At 42.6% G+C, this 22,420-nt stretch overlaps 1 protein-coding gene across 1 annotated transcript; it reads right to left on the bottom strand.

Moving 5' to 3' along the window:
• Nucleotides 1-389: 389 nt before the first annotated feature.
• On the bottom strand, nt 390-3,576 carry LOC143878845 (uncharacterized). The gene is made up of 2 exons (XM_077381064.1): nt 523-3,576; nt 390-398 (listed from the first exon to the last, which is right to left on the bottom strand). Exons 1-2 carry the CDS (start codon nt 3,574-3,576, stop codon nt 390-392), a joined length of 3,063 nt encoding a protein of 1,020 aa, XP_077237179.1.
• Between the last annotated feature and the right edge of the window lie 18,844 nt (nt 3,577-22,420).

The raw sequence follows: 22,420 nt of genomic DNA, 5'->3' as shown, positions 1-22,420 counted from the left end.
GAGTGGTTTTGCTCGGCGAATCTCCTCTTGTTGAATCATGTCTTTGATTTCAAGAGGAGTTTCGTCGGCTTCCTCGTTTGAGGGGGAGTCTTGATTATTATTATTATTATTTATTTGATCAGGCTTTGAAGCAGAATCAGAAACAGAATTAGAAATAAAGACAGGATCGTACACAAATGAGTCTTTTATTTCTTTTGCAGAATTGATGATTACATCGAATGATTCACCCACATCGGGCGTTACAGACTCAGAATTCAAATGAAATGACATGTCGACATCAGTATCAACATAGACAGGACTATGTACAAATGAAGAATCAGCGAAAACATCCTCTGACTGAGACTTGACAGGGACTGACTCTTCACCATCTTCGAGAACCACTCCAACCCCTATGGTACCTGCATTAAAAGAAAAGTTAGAAATGACAGACTTTGGGTTGAACTCAGAAACTGACACGTTTTTTGAAATGACTGACTCTTTTGAAAGGACTGGACTATACTGGAGGACTACTTGGGGTATAACCTGTGCGGTCCAATTGTCTAAGGGTCCAGTGGCTGGAGTAATGCAATCCCTTGGGCTCGTGAAGGGCACATCTCCTCCAATCATAGCGACGATTGGGGCCTCAACCTGATATAGGGAGTCTAGGAGATGCGGCTCAATATTTTCTGCCCAATCTGTAGCTGGTTTTTCTGCTATCGATGCCAAGGCAAACTGCTCACTGTAGAAATCTTCTGACAACTCATCTGTGAAGAAGATCTCTAACCCTGGAAGCCTCTTCCCAGTCTTATCGCACCAGGTCTCAGGAAAACCATAGAACGGACAGTCTGCCCCTTCTCTTCTGAATCGGCCGTTCATAATCATGCTGTACGGTCCTGTCGAAAATTCTATACCCCGACGACGGCATTCAGCCCTCTTCAACATATACTTTCTCATTTCTTGAACCTCTTTTCGGGTTGGCTGATATCCTAACCCGAATAAGCCATCTACTGCTTTCAACTCTGGCCACTCAGTTGGGCCCTGTAGATTTCTTCCCAGGCCAGCTCCTGGGACATAACCATATTTTCTCATTATCTTTACTACTTGAGTGTTTGTGCTTGAGAGGAACATTATTTCTTCATTCATTGCTTCCCCAAAGGAAATAGTAGAGACTTCTAAAGAAAAGCCGGTTAAACTAACATCTATTGATTTTTCAGTGATCAATTCAGATGTTATTTGACCAATTTCCGGTTCAGGGTCGCCTCGCACTGTGATCACCCGATTGTTTCGGACGAATTTCAATTTTTGATGAAGTGTGGAAGGAACGACTCCAACTTTATGAAGCCACGGCCGGCCAAGCAGGAGAAAGAAAGATGTTTTGATGTCAAGAACCTGAAACTCTATCTCGAAAGTTTCACCTCCTATTTCGACTTCTGTGGCGAGTGTCCCGATGACATCTCTTCTGGTTCCGTCATATGCCAATATCCCCTGTTCCGACGGGATAAAATCGGCTGGCCCAAATCCCAGGGTAGTGGCGGTGCTTAAAGGACATACATTTAAAGCTGACCCATTATCCACTAATACCTCGGGGACCCTCTTCTTGTTGCACAGTATGGTGATACGGAGAGGTCTTGTGTGATCTCTTCCTTCTTGAGGCAGATCCTCATCAGTAAATGACAATGTTCTAGAAACCCTGGCCATTGCCACGAGATTGACCAACTCATCGGGGGTAATTTCAACTGATACTTGAGAGGCATTTAATTCTCGAAGCACAACCTGTCTGTGTTTCGGTGATGCCATTAGTAAACCCCAGATGGACACGTTAGCTTGTGTCTTCTTCAGTTGTTTCAACAAATTTTCTTCCTCTTCATCCACAGTCTGCTTCTGTTTCAGATTCTCTGCAGCTCTTACAACTTCAGCAGGATTTTCTGCTCTGAGTTCTGCAGGCTTGAAGACACGACCACCTCGTGTGACATGGCGGAGCTCGTCACACTGATCTTCCAGAAGCAACAAGTCTTCTTCTTCCAATCTTAAAACATAAGGGATCTTTTCTTTCATCTCTTCCTCCTCCTCACTCTTGAGGACATAAGAACAAGAACACTCAGAGGATCCTGTTAATCCTTCGTCTAGAGGGGATAGTATATAAGGTTTCTTGTTTTCGATCGCTTCATCTTCATCATCCCATCTCAGAACATACGGTCTATCAGAAATAACCGCACAAATACGGGAGTGATCTAAGAGGATTTCTTCAGTGAAAATGGCATACACGTTCGGGGGAGGCATTGCATGTGTAGGCAATGGGTTTCGAGTGACGTTCGGTGCTTCAACGGCAAGATCTTTTGCTTCTATCATGTCTTGGATCTTGTGTCTTAAAGCCATGCATTTGTCAGTCAAATGCCCTGAATTCTGATGATAATCGCAGTATTGGTCCTTCCTCCAATACTTGGGCAAAGGGTTAGGAAGCTCTCTAGGTTCCAACAAAGTGATTTTTTTATCTCTCAGTAACTTCTTCAAAGCCACTGATAAGGAGTAAGGGAGAGGGTCGAACTGACGAAAGACCTTCTTTTCCATCGGCCTCCTGACCTCGGTCACCGTTCTGGATGGTGGTCGGTCATAACCTGGTGGTCTGGCATAACTGGGAGGCTCGGTATAGTTAACACTGTGCACCTCCTTCGGTGCCACAATAGGTCTTTTTCCCTCTCTCACATCAGACGAAGGTCTTGATCTCAGCCCCTTGGACAAAGCATCTTCGATTTGAGTTCCGGTTTTGATTAGAAAATCAAAATCAATGAAGTACTGGATTGCCATGTGGTGATAGTATTGAGATGATAAGTTTTTCACAACAATCTTGATCTGCTCTGAGTCAGGCAAACGGTGAGTCATCTGCGCTGCCTTTCGCCTCCATCGGCGAATGAAAGAAGTGAAGGTTTCATTGTGCCCTTGTTTCAGCGCCTTCAGATCTCTTTTTGTCACATCTATTCCCTCCTCCATGGAGAATTGCTCAACAAATCTATTGGCAATATCCTCCAGAGTTCTGATCTCTTCGGTTTTCAAGCTTAAAAACCATTTCTTTGCTGTTCCAGTAAGAGATCTAGGGAAAAGAAGAGCAATCTGCTCTGGAGTAAGCCCATGCTGCTGTAAGAGAGGAATAAGGGCTTTCAGATGACTCTTGGGACATCCTGTCCCATCATACTTATCATGATCCGGCATCTTGAAATTAGGAGGTAGCACAACTCCCGGTATTATCATATACTCGGCCATGTTTAATTTTTTCGGACCCTGCATTTTCATGCTCTCCATCTCCTGGGCCATCTTATCCAACCTATCGACTATTCCCTTGCCTTTATTCAGATGGGGGAGACAGTTCTCTTCTTCATACTGCTCGTCATCAGAATTGTCAAAGACTGGCAACACAGGAGGCTGAGCCATCATGGGAGGTGGGCGAGGCATGATTGGGGTTTGCTGAGGTGCAGAATTTTTGGTAGTAGATTCTCTATCATTCTTTAATCGGGCTATTTCTTCATTAATGATACTCAATTGTAACATTATCGCTTTCATCATCTCATTGGTGTCCATACTATTTTGCCCATTCTCTGCCATCGCTTCAGGGGTTGGTTGGACGGGTGAAAGTATTTCTTGAAAATTCAAGGAAGGCGATAAAGGAGAAGTAAAAGAAAAAGGTGACAAGGATTGTCGGCTCAGCCTGGAATCAGATGTCTGACGGGACCAGGTTGGTTTTGAAACGAGGATTTTCTTAGGAGCAATGGCTGCTCAATCAAGAATCCTGAAATGGAAGTATAATCACTAGATTAAAATTTTGATAATCGAGATAAACTATCTTGATCAAACAATGACAAAAGAAACAAAAACACACTTTCATTAATAAAATCCAAATTGTGATTACAACGGATGAAAAAAAATTAATCTCTGATCACAGCTGGATAAACAGACTGACAAGAATGGGAAATGCAGAAATCGGAATAACAAAACATGATATGGATCTTCAAGGTTCCTCAATCCGAGCTCTCCGGCTTGCGGGCTCTTCCGATATTTCTCCACGTCGGAATTTGCGAGATAAACCTAACCTCCTTTCTATATTTTTGTTTCCCCAAGCAGCCACAATGGATCGGACGAGATCAGGAGTAAGATCTTCACAAAGAGGAGGGACTATGATTCCGGGAGGACATGGAATTCCCGTAATCTGATGGAGAATTCGAATGGGTGCATAAAAAGAAGATTTCTCGGTACCCATGAGGTAAACAAATGAATGCGGGTAAGTGCTAGTAAAAACATGGAAACATGAATGACTTACCCAGCGAAACTGGCTCTCCTCTACATGTTGTAACCAATTGTGCCATTCATCAATGGACTGAGGTTGGTTGGCTATTGGTTTCCATGTATGGAAATTCTTCAGGGTATACGGATTTTGTTTTTGTCGCTGAAGAATTTGAAATTTTTCGCCAAGCCAGACATACAACAACTTCACACACCCACAGAAATTGTCTTTGATATTTTGGGAAGCAATAAGATCTAGTCCCAAAAAGGTCTCTGCTAACATGGTAGGAATGGGATTCCTCCCTTTGTTAATTTGGTCTACCACGGTTAACAAGGTTAACGGAGCAACACGAGGGTTTTTCCGAATGACATATCGCGCAAAGACACTAAAAATCAAAGCATTGCGTCGACAACTCTGAAAACGAGAGTTAGTAGGATCGACGTTTTCAGAAAAAAGGGTGATGAGGTTTTGAACTTGCACACACGTATCCGTTAAGCATGAAAGTGCATCAACGGTTTGATTTTTGAATAGCTTGCAAAAAATGGAATGAGAGGAATCTATGTTCGAAGATTGTATCCAAAGTCCATCTGTTGGGAGCTCTAATAAAGCACACCAATCTTCGAATATGGGACAAAGCTCGAATGATCCAAATCGAAAAACATGAAGATTAGGATCCCAGGATCTAGCGGCTGCTTGGAGAAACTTCCAATTTATATCGGAAACACTCAAATGACTGAAGGCACAGATGAACCGATCAGCCATACTCCTATCCGAGGATTCTAGCGGAAGAGCCCCAATAGTCTCGCTTATCCAGCCTTTCAACAAATTATTCGCCATGATTTAACCTAAACACAAAGAATAGGATGGGATAATTAGGGAATGGAGAATAACTTGGAATAAACAAAGAATAAAGATGGACTTAACCAATAATCACAAGAAGGATATAATTGGCGACATCAAATGTTCCATTGATGATCAAAGATGATCAGAAACTCAGGGAAGAGACCACGGTCATAAAATGACAAAAGTAGATCATGGACCGGATCTAAATCTGAAAGGTGGACGGCAAAAATGTACGATCAAGAAGATCAATAATGATAGACTATGGTCATAGAGACAGCAGACAGGCTATCGACCATATCTAAGACAGGACGAACAATAATCTGAGTAATACAACAAAAGAATGGATAAATGAGGTTTGCATTTGAAGGATGAAAACAGGTAATATTTATCATCACTGGGTCGAGGAATAAACCATAGCTATGAGTGTGACAGGTAGAAGCCACTAGCTAGGTTTAGATCTGAAAAATGAATATACACGATTGATTGATTCAAGCCCAGGAATCTCTACTAGAAAGTAGGTCCTGATCTTATAATCAAAAGATATATGGACAAAAATCTCAATGAATAGAGCAAAAGATAGGCCACGACCATAAGAGGGCAAGTAAAAGCCACTGGTCGGGTCTAGATCCGAAGAACGGACTGATATGACTAATTTGATTAGATAAGGAAGCCTCACTAATGAGTAGGCTCTAATCTGATAATCAAAATATAGATATATACATATATATCCTAATCAGGGGCACCAGCCCTAAATATGATCCCATAGAGTCAAGAAGCTTGACTCAAGACAGACATGTGAGTGTATTAGGACTGCGTCTGTAGCCACATAAGGTGAACTGCAATAATCTATGGATAGGACATGGCTCCTAAATCTAAGCTCCAACATGTGTAAGCAACACATGTTTCGTCCTTATATGAATGCAATATATATATAAGCACATGCAGATCCTAATTGGGTTTTACTAAATCAACATATATATCCATGTACATAATATATGTAAAATGAAAGTAGAGCTCCGGACTCAATATCAGGTACTATGCATATGATCCATACTTTAAGTATATAACACAAGTACACCGAGTGTTATATACAGTATGCTTCATTGCTCACCGGCTGCTGTAAACACAAGTACACCGAGTGTTTACGACTGCAGCACTGGCGCATAGCTTGGTAATAGATACAACAGCACCATCTGGATAGTGATATCCCATGAGGCACGCATTATATCTATCCCGTGGAGCCAATAATAAGAAAATCAATAAAAAGAAAATAAAGAACAAAATGATGTATGCTGTGCAATGTGTGAATCCCTTGTTTTAAACACCTATCTGGTGCCCCTGGATTCTAAGCGATTACATTCCCATTTATAATGATTTTAGCTCAAAATTCTTCAAAATTAATAACAAATGGCATTTTAACAGAGTTAGGCAATGTTCCAAGAACTCCCCAGCAGAGTCGCCAGCCTGTGGACCCCGATCCGAGAGAGGCGGCGGTGGAGGACGTGTGCCCCCACGCGAGTCAGTCTCAGGATCATCCACGTGAATGGAGAGCTCTACCAAGGAACTCTCGAAAGAATAATGCCCCTCACAGCATGAGTGGCGATACAAAGGTGAGATACCTCTCGATTCGGGGACTAGCCCAGATTCGAGGCGTACCTTAAACAAAGAAGAGTCGCCATCCAAGGAAAAAGGCAAATGGGCCCTGGATCCCATACTATGCTCTGTTGCAACAGATAACCAGAGATATAAAATAAGGTTCGTGCCTGGTTACGAATTCGGAAGGTCTAAAGAGCACCTCATCCGCCCAAGTGCAAACACCTGGTCTCTTATCCCATTTACTTAATAATTTTGAAGAGCTTTGGGCGAAAATCATATGGAATGGGAATGAATATCTCCGAGAAGACATCTATCTAATCATGCATGTCTCGGAGATGAAATCAAAGGCACACAAGATAAAATAAAAGAAGCATGTGTCACCTAAGCATAGCTAGGTTATAAGTGACATTGCCTAATGGGTGTCTAAGTTCTGATGAACAAACACATGCACGACACACCAAAAAAGTATAAGGTCTGCGCAATAAAGTAAGAAAACACTGCAAAACATAGAAAAATGACTCGATATTATACAACCCTAAGACTCTAATCTATACCTAGGCCCGAGTCTTTAGATGATCTGATGTTCATCCAAAGAAGCCTACGTATCCCCGCCTCCACGAGAATCAAGGCAACGTAGTTCTTCGCACCTATTCTAAGCTATGATGCCTAAGACATCTAGACCTCTATCCTAGACTCAATCTAAAGACCGGACTAGTTCTTAAAGCTTCTTGTGTGATTATTTAAATTCCAATGGATTGTAGATTTTAGGACACCCTATATGCCTTAACTAAATGCAGGTTAGCCCTAAGCTAATGCAGGTAGTTCCTATAATCTATGTGTAGCTAGGCTGTACGCCCTAAGGAAAACAATGGGATCACTAGCGTATCCAAGACTTAATCATCAATCGGCGATATGAATCGCCAACTGACTGGACGGAGGCGCTCCTATAACTCTAGGACAAACTCCTAACTCTAACACAAACACAAACAAACCACACAACACATCAAAGACAAACTCAAAACTCTAAAACTCTTTAACTAGGACAAACTCCTAACTCTAGAGGAAGATCTTGTTGAAAACAAGGTTTTGAAGATTTTTGGTATTTTTTCTTAAAATGGGTAAATGATTTATTTACAAAGGTTTGGCTGGACCTGAGATAAGAATCTCAAGCTGCACTACGTACCTCGTGGAAGAGGATCAAGCCAACGTAGTTCGAAATAGATTTCCTAACTACTCCTAATGACTCAAGATTTTTGAGATTTTTGGTTTTTTAGATGTTTTTATTGTTATTAAGTATTTTTGACTCAAAGGGAACAAATCCTATCATCATAAGGGGAGGACAGACTCCTAATATCCCGCAAAGGTTGGACAGCATCATATGCTTTGCGGGGGAAAAGAACAGAAACACAGCATCTGCAAGGGTTGGACAGCATCCTATACCTTACAAGAACGGATAGAAAAACACAAGATTTGATGAGAGGTTGGATAAAATCCTAACCCCTATGATGATAGGACTGACTCCTGAAAGAAAGACAGACTCTCTAGCTAAGGACAGACTCCTAGGCTAAGGACTGACTCTGAAAATAGGATTCTAAGAAGGAGGTGCTAATGAGACAAAGCCTGTCTCCTAAAAGAAAAAGAGATAAAGAAGGGTGCTAGTGAGACTATCAAGCTAAGATAAAACTCACAAGTAACAAGGAAAAAGAGACATTGCGCATATTTAGCAAAGGTAAAACATCCAGCCGGGCCGGACAGCTACCTAGCCCTAGGGTGCAACAAATGTGCAACCCAATACCCATAAGGGTAAGGGGTATGATGCCAAGCCGAGTAGGATGTTCTCCCAAAACCAAATGATGCACAAAGATGAGGATGCTAATAGAATGAGACTGGGCAAGTCTCTTAGACATATAGGTAGGACAGAGGAAAAAATGCGAACAAGGAAAAAGAGACCTTGTGCCTATTTGGTTTAAGTAAAACACCCAACCGGGCCGGACAGCTACCTAGCCCTAGGGTGCAACAAATGTGCAACCCAATACCCATAAGGTAAGGGGTATGATGCCAAGCCGAGCAAGGTGTTCTCCCAAAACCAAACAACGCACAAAAAGGAGGGTTTAAGACCTATGAGACTAGAGGTAGTCTTCTAGAGGTTAACTCAGGTTGATTCATTAATGAGACAATGCCTGTCTCCAAAGATTTGGATCTAAAAGACTAGGCAAGTCTTTTGAGAAAATAGAATGCTATTTGGACTGTGCAAGTCCCCCTAGAGATGGGCTTAGGCTAGCGCCTTCATCGCCCTACAAGAAAAGGGGATTCTAATATCTAAAGAGAATTAACAGCAATCTATAAGACTGTGTTAGTCTATCAAAAAGAGAAGAAAATGCTACCAGATAATCGCAAATTTTATTCTAAAAACAAATCAAGTGCTAAGCAAAGAAGAATTTTCAATAAGAAAACAATACACAATCTAAAGCAATCATAAAATGATAAACATCATTAATTAGTCCAGACCAGCCGCTGGATAGCCTAATAAAGTAAAATAAAACAATATCAAACACTTCTAAACCAACCACAAACCCCAATACGGGGACTCCAATGAAATCAGATGATGCCAAAGTAATCATCTGATATCATATACACATGATAATATTTCTAATCCCGCCTTGAGATCAGACAATACTCATGTCGATGATATCGAATAGAGTAGTCATCTGATCTCCTCCTTCCTATTAACAATTCATTTAAATAATAAGGAATGAATATAATAAGCTTTGAGATAATCTCACCTGAACAGTCCATTTATTACCGTCTTCGAACCCTAACTCAAAATTTAGTATGAAAGAGAAATAGTAAATTTCCAACAGATTATAGAAACACATTAAATGATATTTTCAATTTGTACAAATTTTAATACATAACAGGGCATCAACTTGTGCAGATTCAAATGTAAAAACTGTGAGAGTGAAATATAAGCAGATTTGTGCAAACATTGGGGCCGATGAGACAAAGCCTATCTCCAAAAGGGGTTTGATTTTTTTGAGACACAGCTTGTCTCCTAAGAGAAGGCTCTAGATAACTCTTTCATTGCCCTTGCAATGAAAGGACAAATTCTAAAGGTTTCTAAAGACTATGTAAGTTTATAGAGAGTGAAGAAGAAAGAAGGGGGAACTACTACGACCAGGTAAATCCCTCTAAAGATGGGCTTAGGCTAGCGCCTTCATTGCCCTTGCAAAGAATAGGTTTCTTAAGTTCAAAGACATACATCTAAAAGACTGGGCAAGTCTTTTAAATGAAAGAAATGAGTGATGTCTAGGTATACCAGATGTTATTCCTCGAGAAGGAAGGAGAAAAACAGGAGAGGGTGACGCAGTAGCTGGATTTTGTTATATAAACTTAATGTAATGACTCGAGACTGATAAGAGCTATGAGGAGCCACAAATGACGATGACAGCCATAGCCGAATCTAATACATGATGAAGGGTGAGTTTGAGGCTCTTTCATAGCAACTGCTCCCATCTAGATATGGAAGTTGGAAAACAACTATGATTTAACATGGCACAATAGAGGCAAAGAAATAAAAGGTGTAATCAACAAATTCAGCTTATAGCCATAGTATGAGATTGATCCACATTTCTAGATTTTCTAAAATGAAGGAATATGGCACAGTTACAACTCCAAGACCGTGGACAACACAGCTGTAAAATCACACACTAAAGGTGACATAACAGGGGAGCTCAATAAAATAATGCTTATAAGTAGCATTGTTACACGACCGCAAAACCCATAAGAGAAAATGAATTCGGAGAAAGCAGGCAGCTATATACAAGACAAATAAAGTTTGTATGACTTTCTAATCCAATTGCTAGTATCCAAATCTTATAGAATTAGTTGAAATACTGGTTGCATGCGATTACCAAAATTATTAATGACAATATTAAAAATCCGACGAAGGATACTCGAACTACAATATTTTACTAATGACAGACACCTTTCCACTTAGAGGTTGTGATTGAAAACACCATTAGAAACTGATCATATGAGGGTCACAAGATAATATACTGCTATCAGCAAACTAAATGAGGATATCTGTCTTTCATGGTTAGCTTGGGGAAATAACACCAAGAAACGTATATTTTGATAATCTCACTAAACCATCATACTCTTTATTATTAACAGCTATCAGAGTTCATTGCAATTCTTTAAAGAAAACTAATAAACCAATTCACATAGGAAAGACAAGGTGTTATGTGACCGGAATGAGACAGAAAAAGAAAACTCTTAAACTACTACTAATGGGGCTAGGGATTTGGATCCAAGGTATGATCCAACACCCAGGATTTCCAAGATTACGTGAGAACATGAAGAGCATGACAAGACATAGAGACAGAACATAGAGTTATAATATGAAAACAATAGAAACTCTCAAAGAAAGTGATAAGCAGTAATAAAGAACATGAAGTATCCCGAAGGCCAAATAGCAACTTCTAAAATAAACGACTTCAAATCCATATTTCTTGTATATACTATCACTCTGTAAAAACAATAAAAAATAAATGATTCAATTTCAAAATCGGATAAGAAAATGATAAGAATATTACCTTTTCGTTGAATTTCCTCACCTTTCCTTCAGAAATTGACCACTATCCCCTTTGCAATATTAGATTTTCCTTCCGAAATTTACTGAAATTCTAGCAAATTGATCTGAAATCGTGGCCTATGAAATTGATGGAGGAAAACCTTAGATCTGACGATGATAAGGTTAGGTCTATGGTTCTTCAAGCAAGATTTAGGATTTCTATGAATAGATCTAAAATTTCTAGAATTTCTAGGGTTTCAGAAAGAGAAAGATGATGAAGATATAGCTTCTAACAGAGATTAACCGAACTCTAGGTGATGAGATCATCGGAGGTAGCTCTCAATCGGAAAAGATCACTGGAATTCAACGAAGCTTGCCGGAGAAGAAAAGGAAAAGGTGAAAAAGCTGGATCTGATATGGGAGAAAACCAGATCTTATGTGAAAGATGATCAAGGTAAGGTTCTTAAAGAGCAAATTAAGGCTTGATGAAGATAGAAAAAGAAGAAGAAGATCAAAGGAGAAGACTAATAGCTGAAGAAAAAAGACACTGACCGGATCTCCGGTGATTTCACCGGAAAAAATGATCAGAGAAGAAGAGAGAAAAAAAAAAGAAAAGAAAAAAAGGCTAGGGTTTAAGATTTGGGGAAAATGGAGATCATAGAAGAAGAAAAAGAAGAAGAAGAGGAAAAGGAGGAATAGGAAATGATCTTAGCTGGAGTTTTGAGCCGGAATCGTGACCGGAGTTCGACCGGAGAAGACGAAGATGAGCCGGATCTACTCTCTCTCTCTAAGCTTTCTCTCAGACTCTCTCTCTCTAAACGAATATCGCCTCTTTTTTTTTTTTAAATTTTTCGGTTTTTTTTTCGTATATATAGAAAAGAAAAGGGGGTTGATAATGGCACTACTGCTTGATGGGCGCACAAATGCGCGACCCCATCTGGTTAAATCACCCCCCCACATTTTGATAACTGTACAAACTCCACTTGTCTTTTCCGAATTTTTTTGTCGGATTTTTCTGAAACTTTGCCGGGGCATTTCCGAGGTTTTAAGGCTTCTAAAAATGTATTCATGGGTATTTAGGGGCTTGATTTGACTTGGATTTTTCCGAAAATACAAGGTTTTTAGGAGAAAATGAAAATTTAGTGGGCCACCCTCTCTTTGCACGGCACACACCATTTCAGCCCGTTTGCCAAGCAAACGAACTCCGATCTCGATGAAATTTTGCAGAGATTAAAATAAAGCCTTAATCAAGCTTAAAGTGAAGTTTGGGACCCCAATGTTGAGATTCGGATGGATTTGGCACGAGCCGGGAAGGTTTATGGCTTAGTCAAAATGGGGTGTCTACACTAACACAGGTGAGTGCTTCAATGCCGTTTTAAAGGGAGCAAGGGAGTTGCCAATTGCAGCACTTGTCGAACACACAAGATGGAAAGTTTGCAACTTCTTTCAGTTCCGTCAGAAGAGATGTAGGAAATGGACGACTCGTTTGACACCAAAAGCGGAATCCTGGTTGGCCGAAGCACGTAAAGGAGCAGGTGGCTATACGCCGTGGCAGTGTAGTTGGACCGAATTTCAAGTAACGTCCAGGTATCACGTTGACCAGGTGGACTTAGCTAAGCAAACATGTACGTGTCGTATGTTCCAAACGATGGGAATTCCGTACTGGCATGCGATAGTAGCCATGGGACTAAACCACCAAGATCCATACAGTTACTGCCAGGATTGGTATCTGGCCGATGCGTATCGGAAGACTTATGATGGAGTAGTTTATCCCACATTAGATCGATCGCAATGGCCAGATCCTTCCCATACTTTGCCATTGGTATTGCCGCCAAAAGTAAGACAACAGCCAAGGCGACCGAAAAAAGTCAGAGTGGAGAGAGGACTGGAAAGAGGAGTGCATCATAAGTGCGGTACCTGCGGGCAACTTGGACATAATAAGAGATCGTGCAAGAATCCTCCCATCGTAAATCGTCAGCAAAACGAGGTTCCAATCGGGCCTTCCGCACCAATGGAGAACAAGTATGATCAATCTAACATGTTTTTTTTACTAGTCCTCAATACAACCCGTGAGGGCTTTAATTGATTCTTGCAAATTTTATTGCAGGCCTGGTCTATCCTGCCTGCCTCTGTTTTTCCTATAAGTATGAATTGCAGGCCCGGCATTTTTTGTAATACATAAACATTTTTTGGAATAATTGTTTTGGAATACATGTATGTTTTTTGGAATAATTGTATGTTTTTTGGAGTACATGTATGTTTTCTGTAATGGGGTGCTATAATTAATGAGAAAAAATATTTTACGAAGCAAACGGGAGCACGGAGAATCTACACAAGGACAGCAAGCTGAATCTACAAGCATTGTGCATATCCTATGACCAATTACTCTTTAGTATATAAATGCTTTAGTAGAACTGGAACAAAAGAATCTCAGAATTGTATTGCAGCTCTGAAGTAAGGAGACCTTAATTTCCTTGTCAAAACCTAAAAGCAACTGGTCATAGAATCTACCTATGAGGTGCTTGGCCAGCATACGAACTACATTATCCAAAATATCATCCAAGAAGATAAGTCTAATACATCAGATGTCAGTATATATAAAGCGTCTGAGCAAAAAGGTATCCATCATCATCAGATAACTGAAGTCATCTACTGCTCTGGAGGTGGTGGTGGAGGATATGAGGAACTGGCAGGCTGCTGACTCCACTAACCACCGAAGAGGTACTGGTAATAAGCGGTCCACTGGTCATCAATGTGTGTAGTAAGAGTCTGAAAGCGACTGGCCATCTCCGTGTCAACGTGAGTAGTGAGCGCCTGGAAGCGACTGGCCATCTCCGTGTCAACGTGAGTAGTGAGCATCTGGAAGCGACCGGTCATCTCCGTGTCAATGTGAGTAGTGAGCTTCTCAAACTGAGAAGCCATGGATAGCTGAAGGGCCTCCTGCATAGCGGTGAAATCCTGAGATGCCCGTGGTGCCTCAGGTGACTGAGTATCCTAATCCGCCTCTTCTTCTTCATCTTCTTCTTCTTCATCTTCTTCTTCTTCTTCTTCTCCTTCTTCGTCTTCGTCTCCAGGTTCAACTTCAACTACTTCTTTGTTTAAAGCCATGCGCTGGAAAGACTTATCATCAAATGGAGCGGTAGGAATGATGGTCGCCTCACTATCCAGAGCAATGCCAAAGTTGCAGAAGATACACGTAAGGAGCATGCTATATGGCAAGGAGGCTCTGGACCGCTTAAGTGTTTGGAACATAAAACGGAAAATGATATAGGGTAGACAAACCTTGCGACGCTCAAGAATACAATAGATGAGGTAGGCCTCTAAGGGCCTTAGAGCATCGGCCATGCCCCCACGAGGGGTGAAGTTGCTGAACATGAAGATGTGAAGCATCTTAGCTTCGGGAATGAGATGGGAGGCTTTCACTATCATGTTGGATCTATAACTCTGGGTAATCCGACCATACACAATGTCGTGATCAAGATCATTAAGTGAATGGATCCCATTTCCAGGCCAAAAGTAATGCTCAAAACCATCGGGACTAATCTCAAGCATCTCAGCAAATTCATGATAATTGAGTCAAATCGTTGTTTTCTTGACGCGAGACTCAATTTGAAAGTACGAAGGAGTGATTGTGAGATTGGCATAGAAAAGACGTACTGATGGTTTTGCGGCTCTGTCACCGTCTGTTTATTGTTCGTCTTCTTGGGCCCAAAACCCGTATACGGAGAACTAGTGTATTGAGAGGCTTTCTTCCTTCTCAAACCCAGCTTCACTGCTCTCTCAATACTCCAAAGTTTCAGAGCCACAGGTTTTGGTGGAGTGTCGTGGATGGAAATTACTACCGGCTCTATTCCCTCCCATCGGTCTTGGCTTCCAAAAACGACCAACTGCCGGTCGTCCCCTCCATCCGGACCTTCACCTTCAACCACCTCCGGTGCATCCTGGCTGTGAATGATGACCAACTGTCGGTCATCCCCTCCTTTCATCGCCTCCCTCTCTCCTTCATCTCCATCCTCCCCTTTGACCTCCTGCTCCCCTTCAGCCTTCTTCCTCTTCAACTCAACTACTTCATCTTCAAGTTGTCTTAACCTCCCCACTATGAAATTGAATTCAGCCCTGGTTATAGGCTTCTCTTCTCCATACACTTTCTTCTCTTCCCTATCTGCTTCTCTTTTTGTCCCTCTTCTTCTCTTAACAGCTACGTTGCTCTGAAAAATGTAAATATGAAGTTAATAACATATGAAATATATAGTTATTGAAAATGAACTTAAAAGACCGTACCAGTAGACTCAGAGACGCTATCGTTTCTTCCTCTGAAATCTGAATGTCTTGGAGGCTATCCTCGTCTCCAACACCTTCTGCCTTATAAACCTACGAAGATTAAAGGAAATTTAGATAACTTGAATACAATGACCCTATGTAAGCAAGAGAGTGTGTGGACCCCGATCCGAGACGGGGCGGGGGGACGTGCCCCCCACGCGAATCTCGGGATCATCCACATGAAGGAGAGCTCCGCCAAGGAACTCTCGAAAGAGTGCCCCTCACAGCATGAGCGGCGATGTGAATTGAGATACCTCTCGATTCGGGGACCAGCCCGGATTCGAGACGCACCTCGAATAAAGAAAGAGTCGCCATCCAAGGAAGTGGGCCCTGGATCCCATGCTGTGCTCTGTCGCAACAGATAACCAGAGATATAAAAGGTCCGTGCCTGATGACGAATGGGGAAGGGGTTAGGCGCCCCCAATTCGCCCAAGTGCGAGCACCTGGTCTCTTATGCCATTTATTATTAACTTTGAAGAATTTTGGGCAAAAATCATGTGAAATGGGAACGAGCATCCCCGAGAAAACGTCTATCTAAGCATGCATGACCCGGGGATGGGCAAAAGAAAATAGACATCCAAATCCTAACTCACCGCATCTACTCCTAACCCATCACATCTAGGAAAGCAGTAACATCCGCATGCACAGCTATAGCTAAACAAGCAATATCAGATATGGTAAACAGAAAGCAGTAAATAGCCACAGCTAAGCATGTGAAACTAAGCGCACAAATAATAAGCAAGCTGAAAGTAAACACACAAGGAACCAAAGACAAACACACGATAAACAAAAGATGCGAGGAAAGAAATGAATCGATAAATCGACGGTTCATGAGGACCGAGAATACCAGGGAAAATAAAAGGGAGCGTACGATAGGCTCAGGGAGTCTAATGAATCAAACTCAACAATCCTGATCCGCTGAAGATCGGATAGGTCTCACGATCGTCATAGCCTATCGTTGGGCTCAGCGAGGACAATCCCTGCGAAGGGGCCATGCTACGTCGTCGCCCGTCCCAAAACGCGATAAAAACGTCGGAAAATCGATAAAACTGGTAAACCACGATGAAAACCGAAAATGGAATGAAAAGAGGGCTCCGAGTGACCTGGCAATCACCGTCCTTGCCCATTTTTTTTGCTTTTGTTTTGAAATGTTTAAAAATAATTATTAAAAAGGTTTGACTGAACTTGGGTGGATGAAAGGTGAGAGGGTGTAAAAATAGTGTGTGAAAATAGTGTAAAAAAGAAATGGTGTAAAAAAGAAAGGGTGTGTAAAAACTTGTGTAAAAAAATAAATGGTGATGAAAAAGTGGTGTAAAAAGGGTGAAAGTGAAAATGGTGACTGCACTCAGGATGCCAGCAGCACGCCTGAGCTGCCTACGTACCCCTCAGCTAGGGATCAAGCCATCCGTAGTTCGGACGGAAGGGTGAGAAATATTTATAAAAATGGTGTAAAAAAGAGTGGAAAAATAATGGTGACTGCACTCAGGATGCCAGCAGCACGCCTGAGCTGCCTACGTACCCCTCAGCTAGGGATCAAGCCATCCGTAGTTCGGACGGAAAGGTGTAAAAAGAGTGGAAAAAAATAATGGTGACTGCACTCAGGATGCCAGCAGCACGCCTGAGCTGCCTACGTACCCCTCAGCTAGGGATCAAGCCATCCGTAGTTCGGACGGAAAGGTGAGAAATATTTACAAAAATGGTGACTGGGCTCAGGATGCCAGCAGCACGCCTGAACTGCCTACGTACCCCTCAGCTAGGGATCAAGCCATCCGTAGTTCGGACGGAAGGTGAGAAATATTTACAAAAATGGTGACTGCACTCAGGATGCCAGCAGCACGCCTGAGCTGCCTACGTACCCCTCAGCTAGGGATCAAGCCATCCGTAGTTCGGACGGAAAGGTGAGAAATATTTACAAAAATGGTGACTGGGCTCAGGATGCCAGCAGCACGCCTGAACTGCCTATGTACCCCTCAGCTAGGGATCAAGCCATCCGTAGTTCGGACGGAAAGGGTGTGAAATATTTACAAAATGGTGATTGCACTCAGGATGCTAGCAGCACGCCTGAGCTGCCTACGTACCCCTCAGCTAGGGATCAAGCCATCCGTAGTTCGGAACAGATTTTCCTAACTACACTCTAATGACTCGAGATTTTTGAGATTTTTGATTTTTCAGATGTTTTTGATTTTTTCGACACAAGAGGACAAAATCCTATCATCACAAGGGGAGGACAGACTCCTGATATCCCGCAAAGGTTGGACAGCATCCTATGCTTTGCGGGGGGGAATGAACAGAATAACAACTCTGCAAGGGTTGGACAGCATCCTATACCTTGCAGGAGTGGATAAAAATCACGTGATTGGATGAGGGGATGGACAGAATCCTAACCCCTATGATGATAGGACAGACCCTTGAAAGACTGAAGGACTGACTCCTATGCTGAAGACTGACTCTGAAAGATGGAAGGACGGAATCCTAAATTTTATGAAGGGATAGGACAGAATCCTAAACTCTACAGGGGTAGGACAGACACCTAAACCCTAGGATGGTAGGACTGACTCCTAAACTCTCTAGGACTGACTCTAAAGAGGAAGAAATCCCTTAACCTGCGAAGACTCTAAAGCAGGAAGGGAAGGGGTTGGCTCAAGAAGCATTCCGTCATAGCCTGGACCCGCCGAGACGATTTCTGAAATCGATGGACAACCTCTCAAAAACCTATAAGAAACCCTAAGATTTAAGGAAAATCCTAAAACTAAGAGGACCCTTGAAAGGGAAGGAAAGAGGAAGATTAGTGTGGGTCCCGAGTTGGGGTTGAATCAGATTGGGGTCGGGTTACGGGTCCCGAGTTGGAGCTGAATTGGATTGGGATCGGGTTACGGGTCCCGAGTTGGGGCTGAATTGGATCAAGGCTGAACCGAGTTAGATTGGGGATGGAACTGGGCTCACTCGGGGTGGACATTGCCCGGCGTGGGAGGCCGGAACTCCGGCGAGACACCGGAGAAGACACGGTCGGGCCGAGCCTCCCTCTCTCTGTTTCTCTGTTTCTCTGTCTCTTTCTCTCTCTCTTCTTCTTTTTTTCTTTTTCTTTTGCGATAAATATCGCAAAAATCCGAGAGGGAGGTGCGGTGGTGGCTTTTTAAAAAAAAGGGGTTTGGGGAGGTGATCGGAGATGGAGGCGGCTGGCGGTGGAGAGAGGTTGGGTGGCTGTGAAGTGGGCTTCAATGGGGTGCGGTTGCGGCGGAGGTAGGTGGCTGCGAAGTGGGTTTTAATGGGGTTTGGAGGTTGAAGATGGGGTTCGGATGAGGAGATGGTGGTCGATGGTGATGATCGAGGTAAGGGCGATCGGCAGGCGGCTCAAGGTAGGAGTGGAGGAAATAGGGATGGTGGTCGAAAGTTGCAGACACCGGAGTTTTTTGTTTTTTTTTTTTTTGGGGGTTTTCCGAAATGGGTTTGGGTTTAATCGGTGGAAATGGGCGGTGAAGGAGATGGGTGAACGTCAGATGAACAGAGGAGGTGGCGGTGGTAGAATGGAGGTGGAAGAAGGTGGATATGGGTTTGCAGATTTGGGGTGGAGGTTTGGGATTTAATGGGGATTAGGAAAAATAACGAGGTGGAGGAGAGGGTTTCGATGAGTTTCGGTGGTTGGAGGAGGTGGAAAGAGGTTGGGGATGATGGCTTGGTGGAACGGCCGGAGTGATGTTGCCGGATTCCGGCAAGGTAGGTTGCCGGAGCACTCCCTCCTCTCTCTCTCTCTCTCTCTCTGCTGCCTTGACTTCTGTTTTTTTTTTTTTTTGGTTTTAGGGGGGTGGAGGAGTTGCAGAGGCCGGAGGTGGGTTTGGGTGGTGGTCGATTTGGGTGGAGGGGAGAAGGAGGAGGTAAAGCTGGTGGTGGTGATTGGGCAAAAACGGTGGGAGTGGAGGTGGAGTTGCGGGTTTTAGGAGATAAGGGCGGTTCGGGTATGGTGGAGGTGGGTTTGGCAGGTGGTGGCAGAGGGTGGAGGTTGCGGCCGTGGAGGAGGGTGGTTGTGGTGGTGGTGATGAGAGGCTGTGATTGGCCGTGGAGAGAGGTTCGGATGGTGGGGGAAGATGGAGAGGTTGTAGGCTTGCCGGATTCCGGTGGGAATGGCAGAAATCGTACTGCCGGATTCCGGCTGGTGGATGGTCGGAGGTAGAAGAAGGGAGGTGGTGATGGGGGTTGTGGGTTTCCCTTTCCCCTTCCTCTTTCTCCCTTTGCTGTTTTCTTTTTTTTTTCTTTTTTTTCTGGTTTTCTCCTCTGGTTTCCCTTTGCTATTTTTTTTTTCTCCCTGGTTTTTCTTCTACTGTTTTTTTTTTCTCTCTTGTTTTTCTTCTGGCTTTCCTGCTATTCTCCTCCTCTGGTTTTTCTTCGTGAGAGAGATCAGAAGACCCATCATGAGTCATCATGAGGGGAGAAAATTAGAGTTTTTTGTCCCCCTCTTGTCCCCCCAATTCCCTTAAATTTTTGCAAAAAAATAAATAAATAAATAAATAACAATTTTCAAATGGCATCGGATGCCATACGAAAACCAAAACTACTCATTACGCCCATTTTTAAAACCAAAGAAAATGATGACTGTTCTTATTCTCTCTTTGAATACAAGCGGATCCCACATTAGCGGGCCCCACACAAATGGGTCCCACATCAGCGGGCCCCACCCAAGCGGATCCCACACAAGCAGGTCCCACAAAAGCGGGTCCCACACAAGCGGGTCCCACACCAGCGGGCCCCACACAAGCGGGTCCCACACAAGCGGGCCCCACACAAGCGGGTCCCACATTCTCTTTTGCTCTAATTAATTCCATTTATTTTCCGCCTGACCTCGGGATTTCATTCGAATACGCGGGTTTAGGGCCCTGTCAAAATGGGGTGTCTACAGAGTGATGTTCCTTACCACTGATATCGGAGTAGAACATTCTGCGATCAAAACATTGTCGACATCTAAGACATCATCTTCTACGACGGACTGCCGCTGGCCCTCTTCTCGAGGAAGAAGAGGATCGTCCAGATTGTCTACATCATCTGCTACGATGGATAAGAGACTCTCTTCTTCAGGAAGAGGTAGTAGGCACTTCACAACCTGAAATCGAATAGTTCATTTGGGTTAGAATAAGTGAGACCTAGAGGAGTTACAAAAGCTTTAGGTCTCACCTGCTTCTTCTTTAGCTTCCTATCACGGATCAGGGTAATAAGGGTTATCTACTCCTTCATCCGTGTATCGATCATCGCGGTCCACTTCAATAGGCGTGGACGCGCATCTGGAACTGAAGGTTCCCACAGGGTAGTATGCTCGAATAGCCACACCTGGAATGAAGACGTACGATGATTAGAGAACAAAAAATTAACTTGCATATGGCTTATATGGTATATACTATATGTACTCTTTACCTGTAGCACAATAGCACATCCGGTGATATATCCCATCCCCTTCTTCGAATATGAATCCAATGACTCTATCAGGAAGTCATAGACGAGGTATGCCCAAGCAATTCTTCTGATGGTCTCTGCTCCTAAGTAGGCGGAAAATGCAGGATTTCATCTTGTGATCCTTGGGGTCGGCATGTTCAAAAAGCACAGAGCAGCACAGGAGTAGCAACACATGTCTCACTGTCGCCTAGATCGATAAAATCTCGTCTGACATGGACTCTGCCCTAATAACCTTCGCAATCTCAGCGAATCTTGCCGTTGGACCGGCAAACCTCCAACCTTCGACCTCCTCTGTCGAATGCCAGTCTTCAATACCCTATAAGGCTTAGACCTAAAGGCTTAGACCTAATGCTAATGCTAATACTTGGGTATCCAGGATCGCACGAGAGTGGTAAAAATTGCCTTGTGCAATTTTACACCTTGTAGGTTAAGCAAGCCCCCAAATGGGCTTCTACTTAGGATATCAGTATGTACATCCCTCAACTGCAGGGACTCGAAGAAGTCCTAAAACTTAGAGGGGCAGTATCTTGACGTAACATAAGACGGCTGCAAAATAAAGCATTATCAGATATATAGCACATTAGCATAAATACAACACTTACAAGAATAACAGGAGGCATTACCATGATTTCACGAGATGATTACTATATGCAAAAGATGAATTCAAATCCAAATAATCAGATGTGGACCTGTTCAAACACAATGTGAGGAAACAAATTAACAAATATCCATTTAATTTCTTAGAAGCCTATTAGGGTGTTGAGCAAATCTATAAAGAGAATTAACCACCTAATTTATCTATTAAACCACTGTTAACATGAAAAATTAGGGGTTTAAACACCTGATTGCTCACAAACTCAAACCCAATATACCAGTGAAATGTCTATTCTATTTTTTAATAGCCCAGTAGGGTGCTGAGCAAATCACTAGGGAGAATAAACCCCTAATTTATCAATTAAATCACTGTTAACATGGAAAAGTAAGGGTTTAAACAACTGATTTCGAACAAATTCAGCCCCTATAGAGCAATGACATATCCATTCATTTTATTACAAGCCTATTAGGGTGTTGAGCAAATCACTATGGAGAATAAACGCGTAATTTATCAATTAAACCACTAATTTCTCCCAAATTAGGTTTTTAAACCATCAATAGTTAGTTAAAACACCTTATTTATCAATTAAACGACTGATTTCTCACAAATTAGGCAGAAATTAGGAGTTTAAACCACTGATTTCTCACAAATTAGGTGTTTAAACCACTGCTTTCTAACAAATTAGGGGATTATAACCATCAATAGTTAGTTAAAACCCCTCATTTATCAATTAAATCACTGAGATTGATTTAAACCACTGATTTTTCATAACCCTAACTGAGAAAACGACTAAATCACCGAT

The sequence above is a fragment of the Tasmannia lanceolata genome, unplaced genomic scaffold (assembly GCF_043159265.1).
Source record: "Tasmannia lanceolata isolate RefF3 unplaced genomic scaffold, GAP_Taslan_0.1 ptg000006l, whole genome shotgun sequence".
In the NCBI taxonomy this organism is placed as follows: Eukaryota; Viridiplantae; Streptophyta; class Magnoliopsida; order Canellales; family Winteraceae; genus Tasmannia; species Tasmannia lanceolata.
Note: the sequence above shows the minus strand (reverse complement) of the source record. Positions and strands in the feature narration are given on the sequence as shown.

Bases quoted from the DNA above. Each gene is read 5' to 3' on its own strand.
- LOC143878845 (XM_077381064.1), bottom strand. From the start codon at position 3,576: ATGGCAGAGAATGGGCAAAATAGTATGGACACCAATGAGATGATGAAA.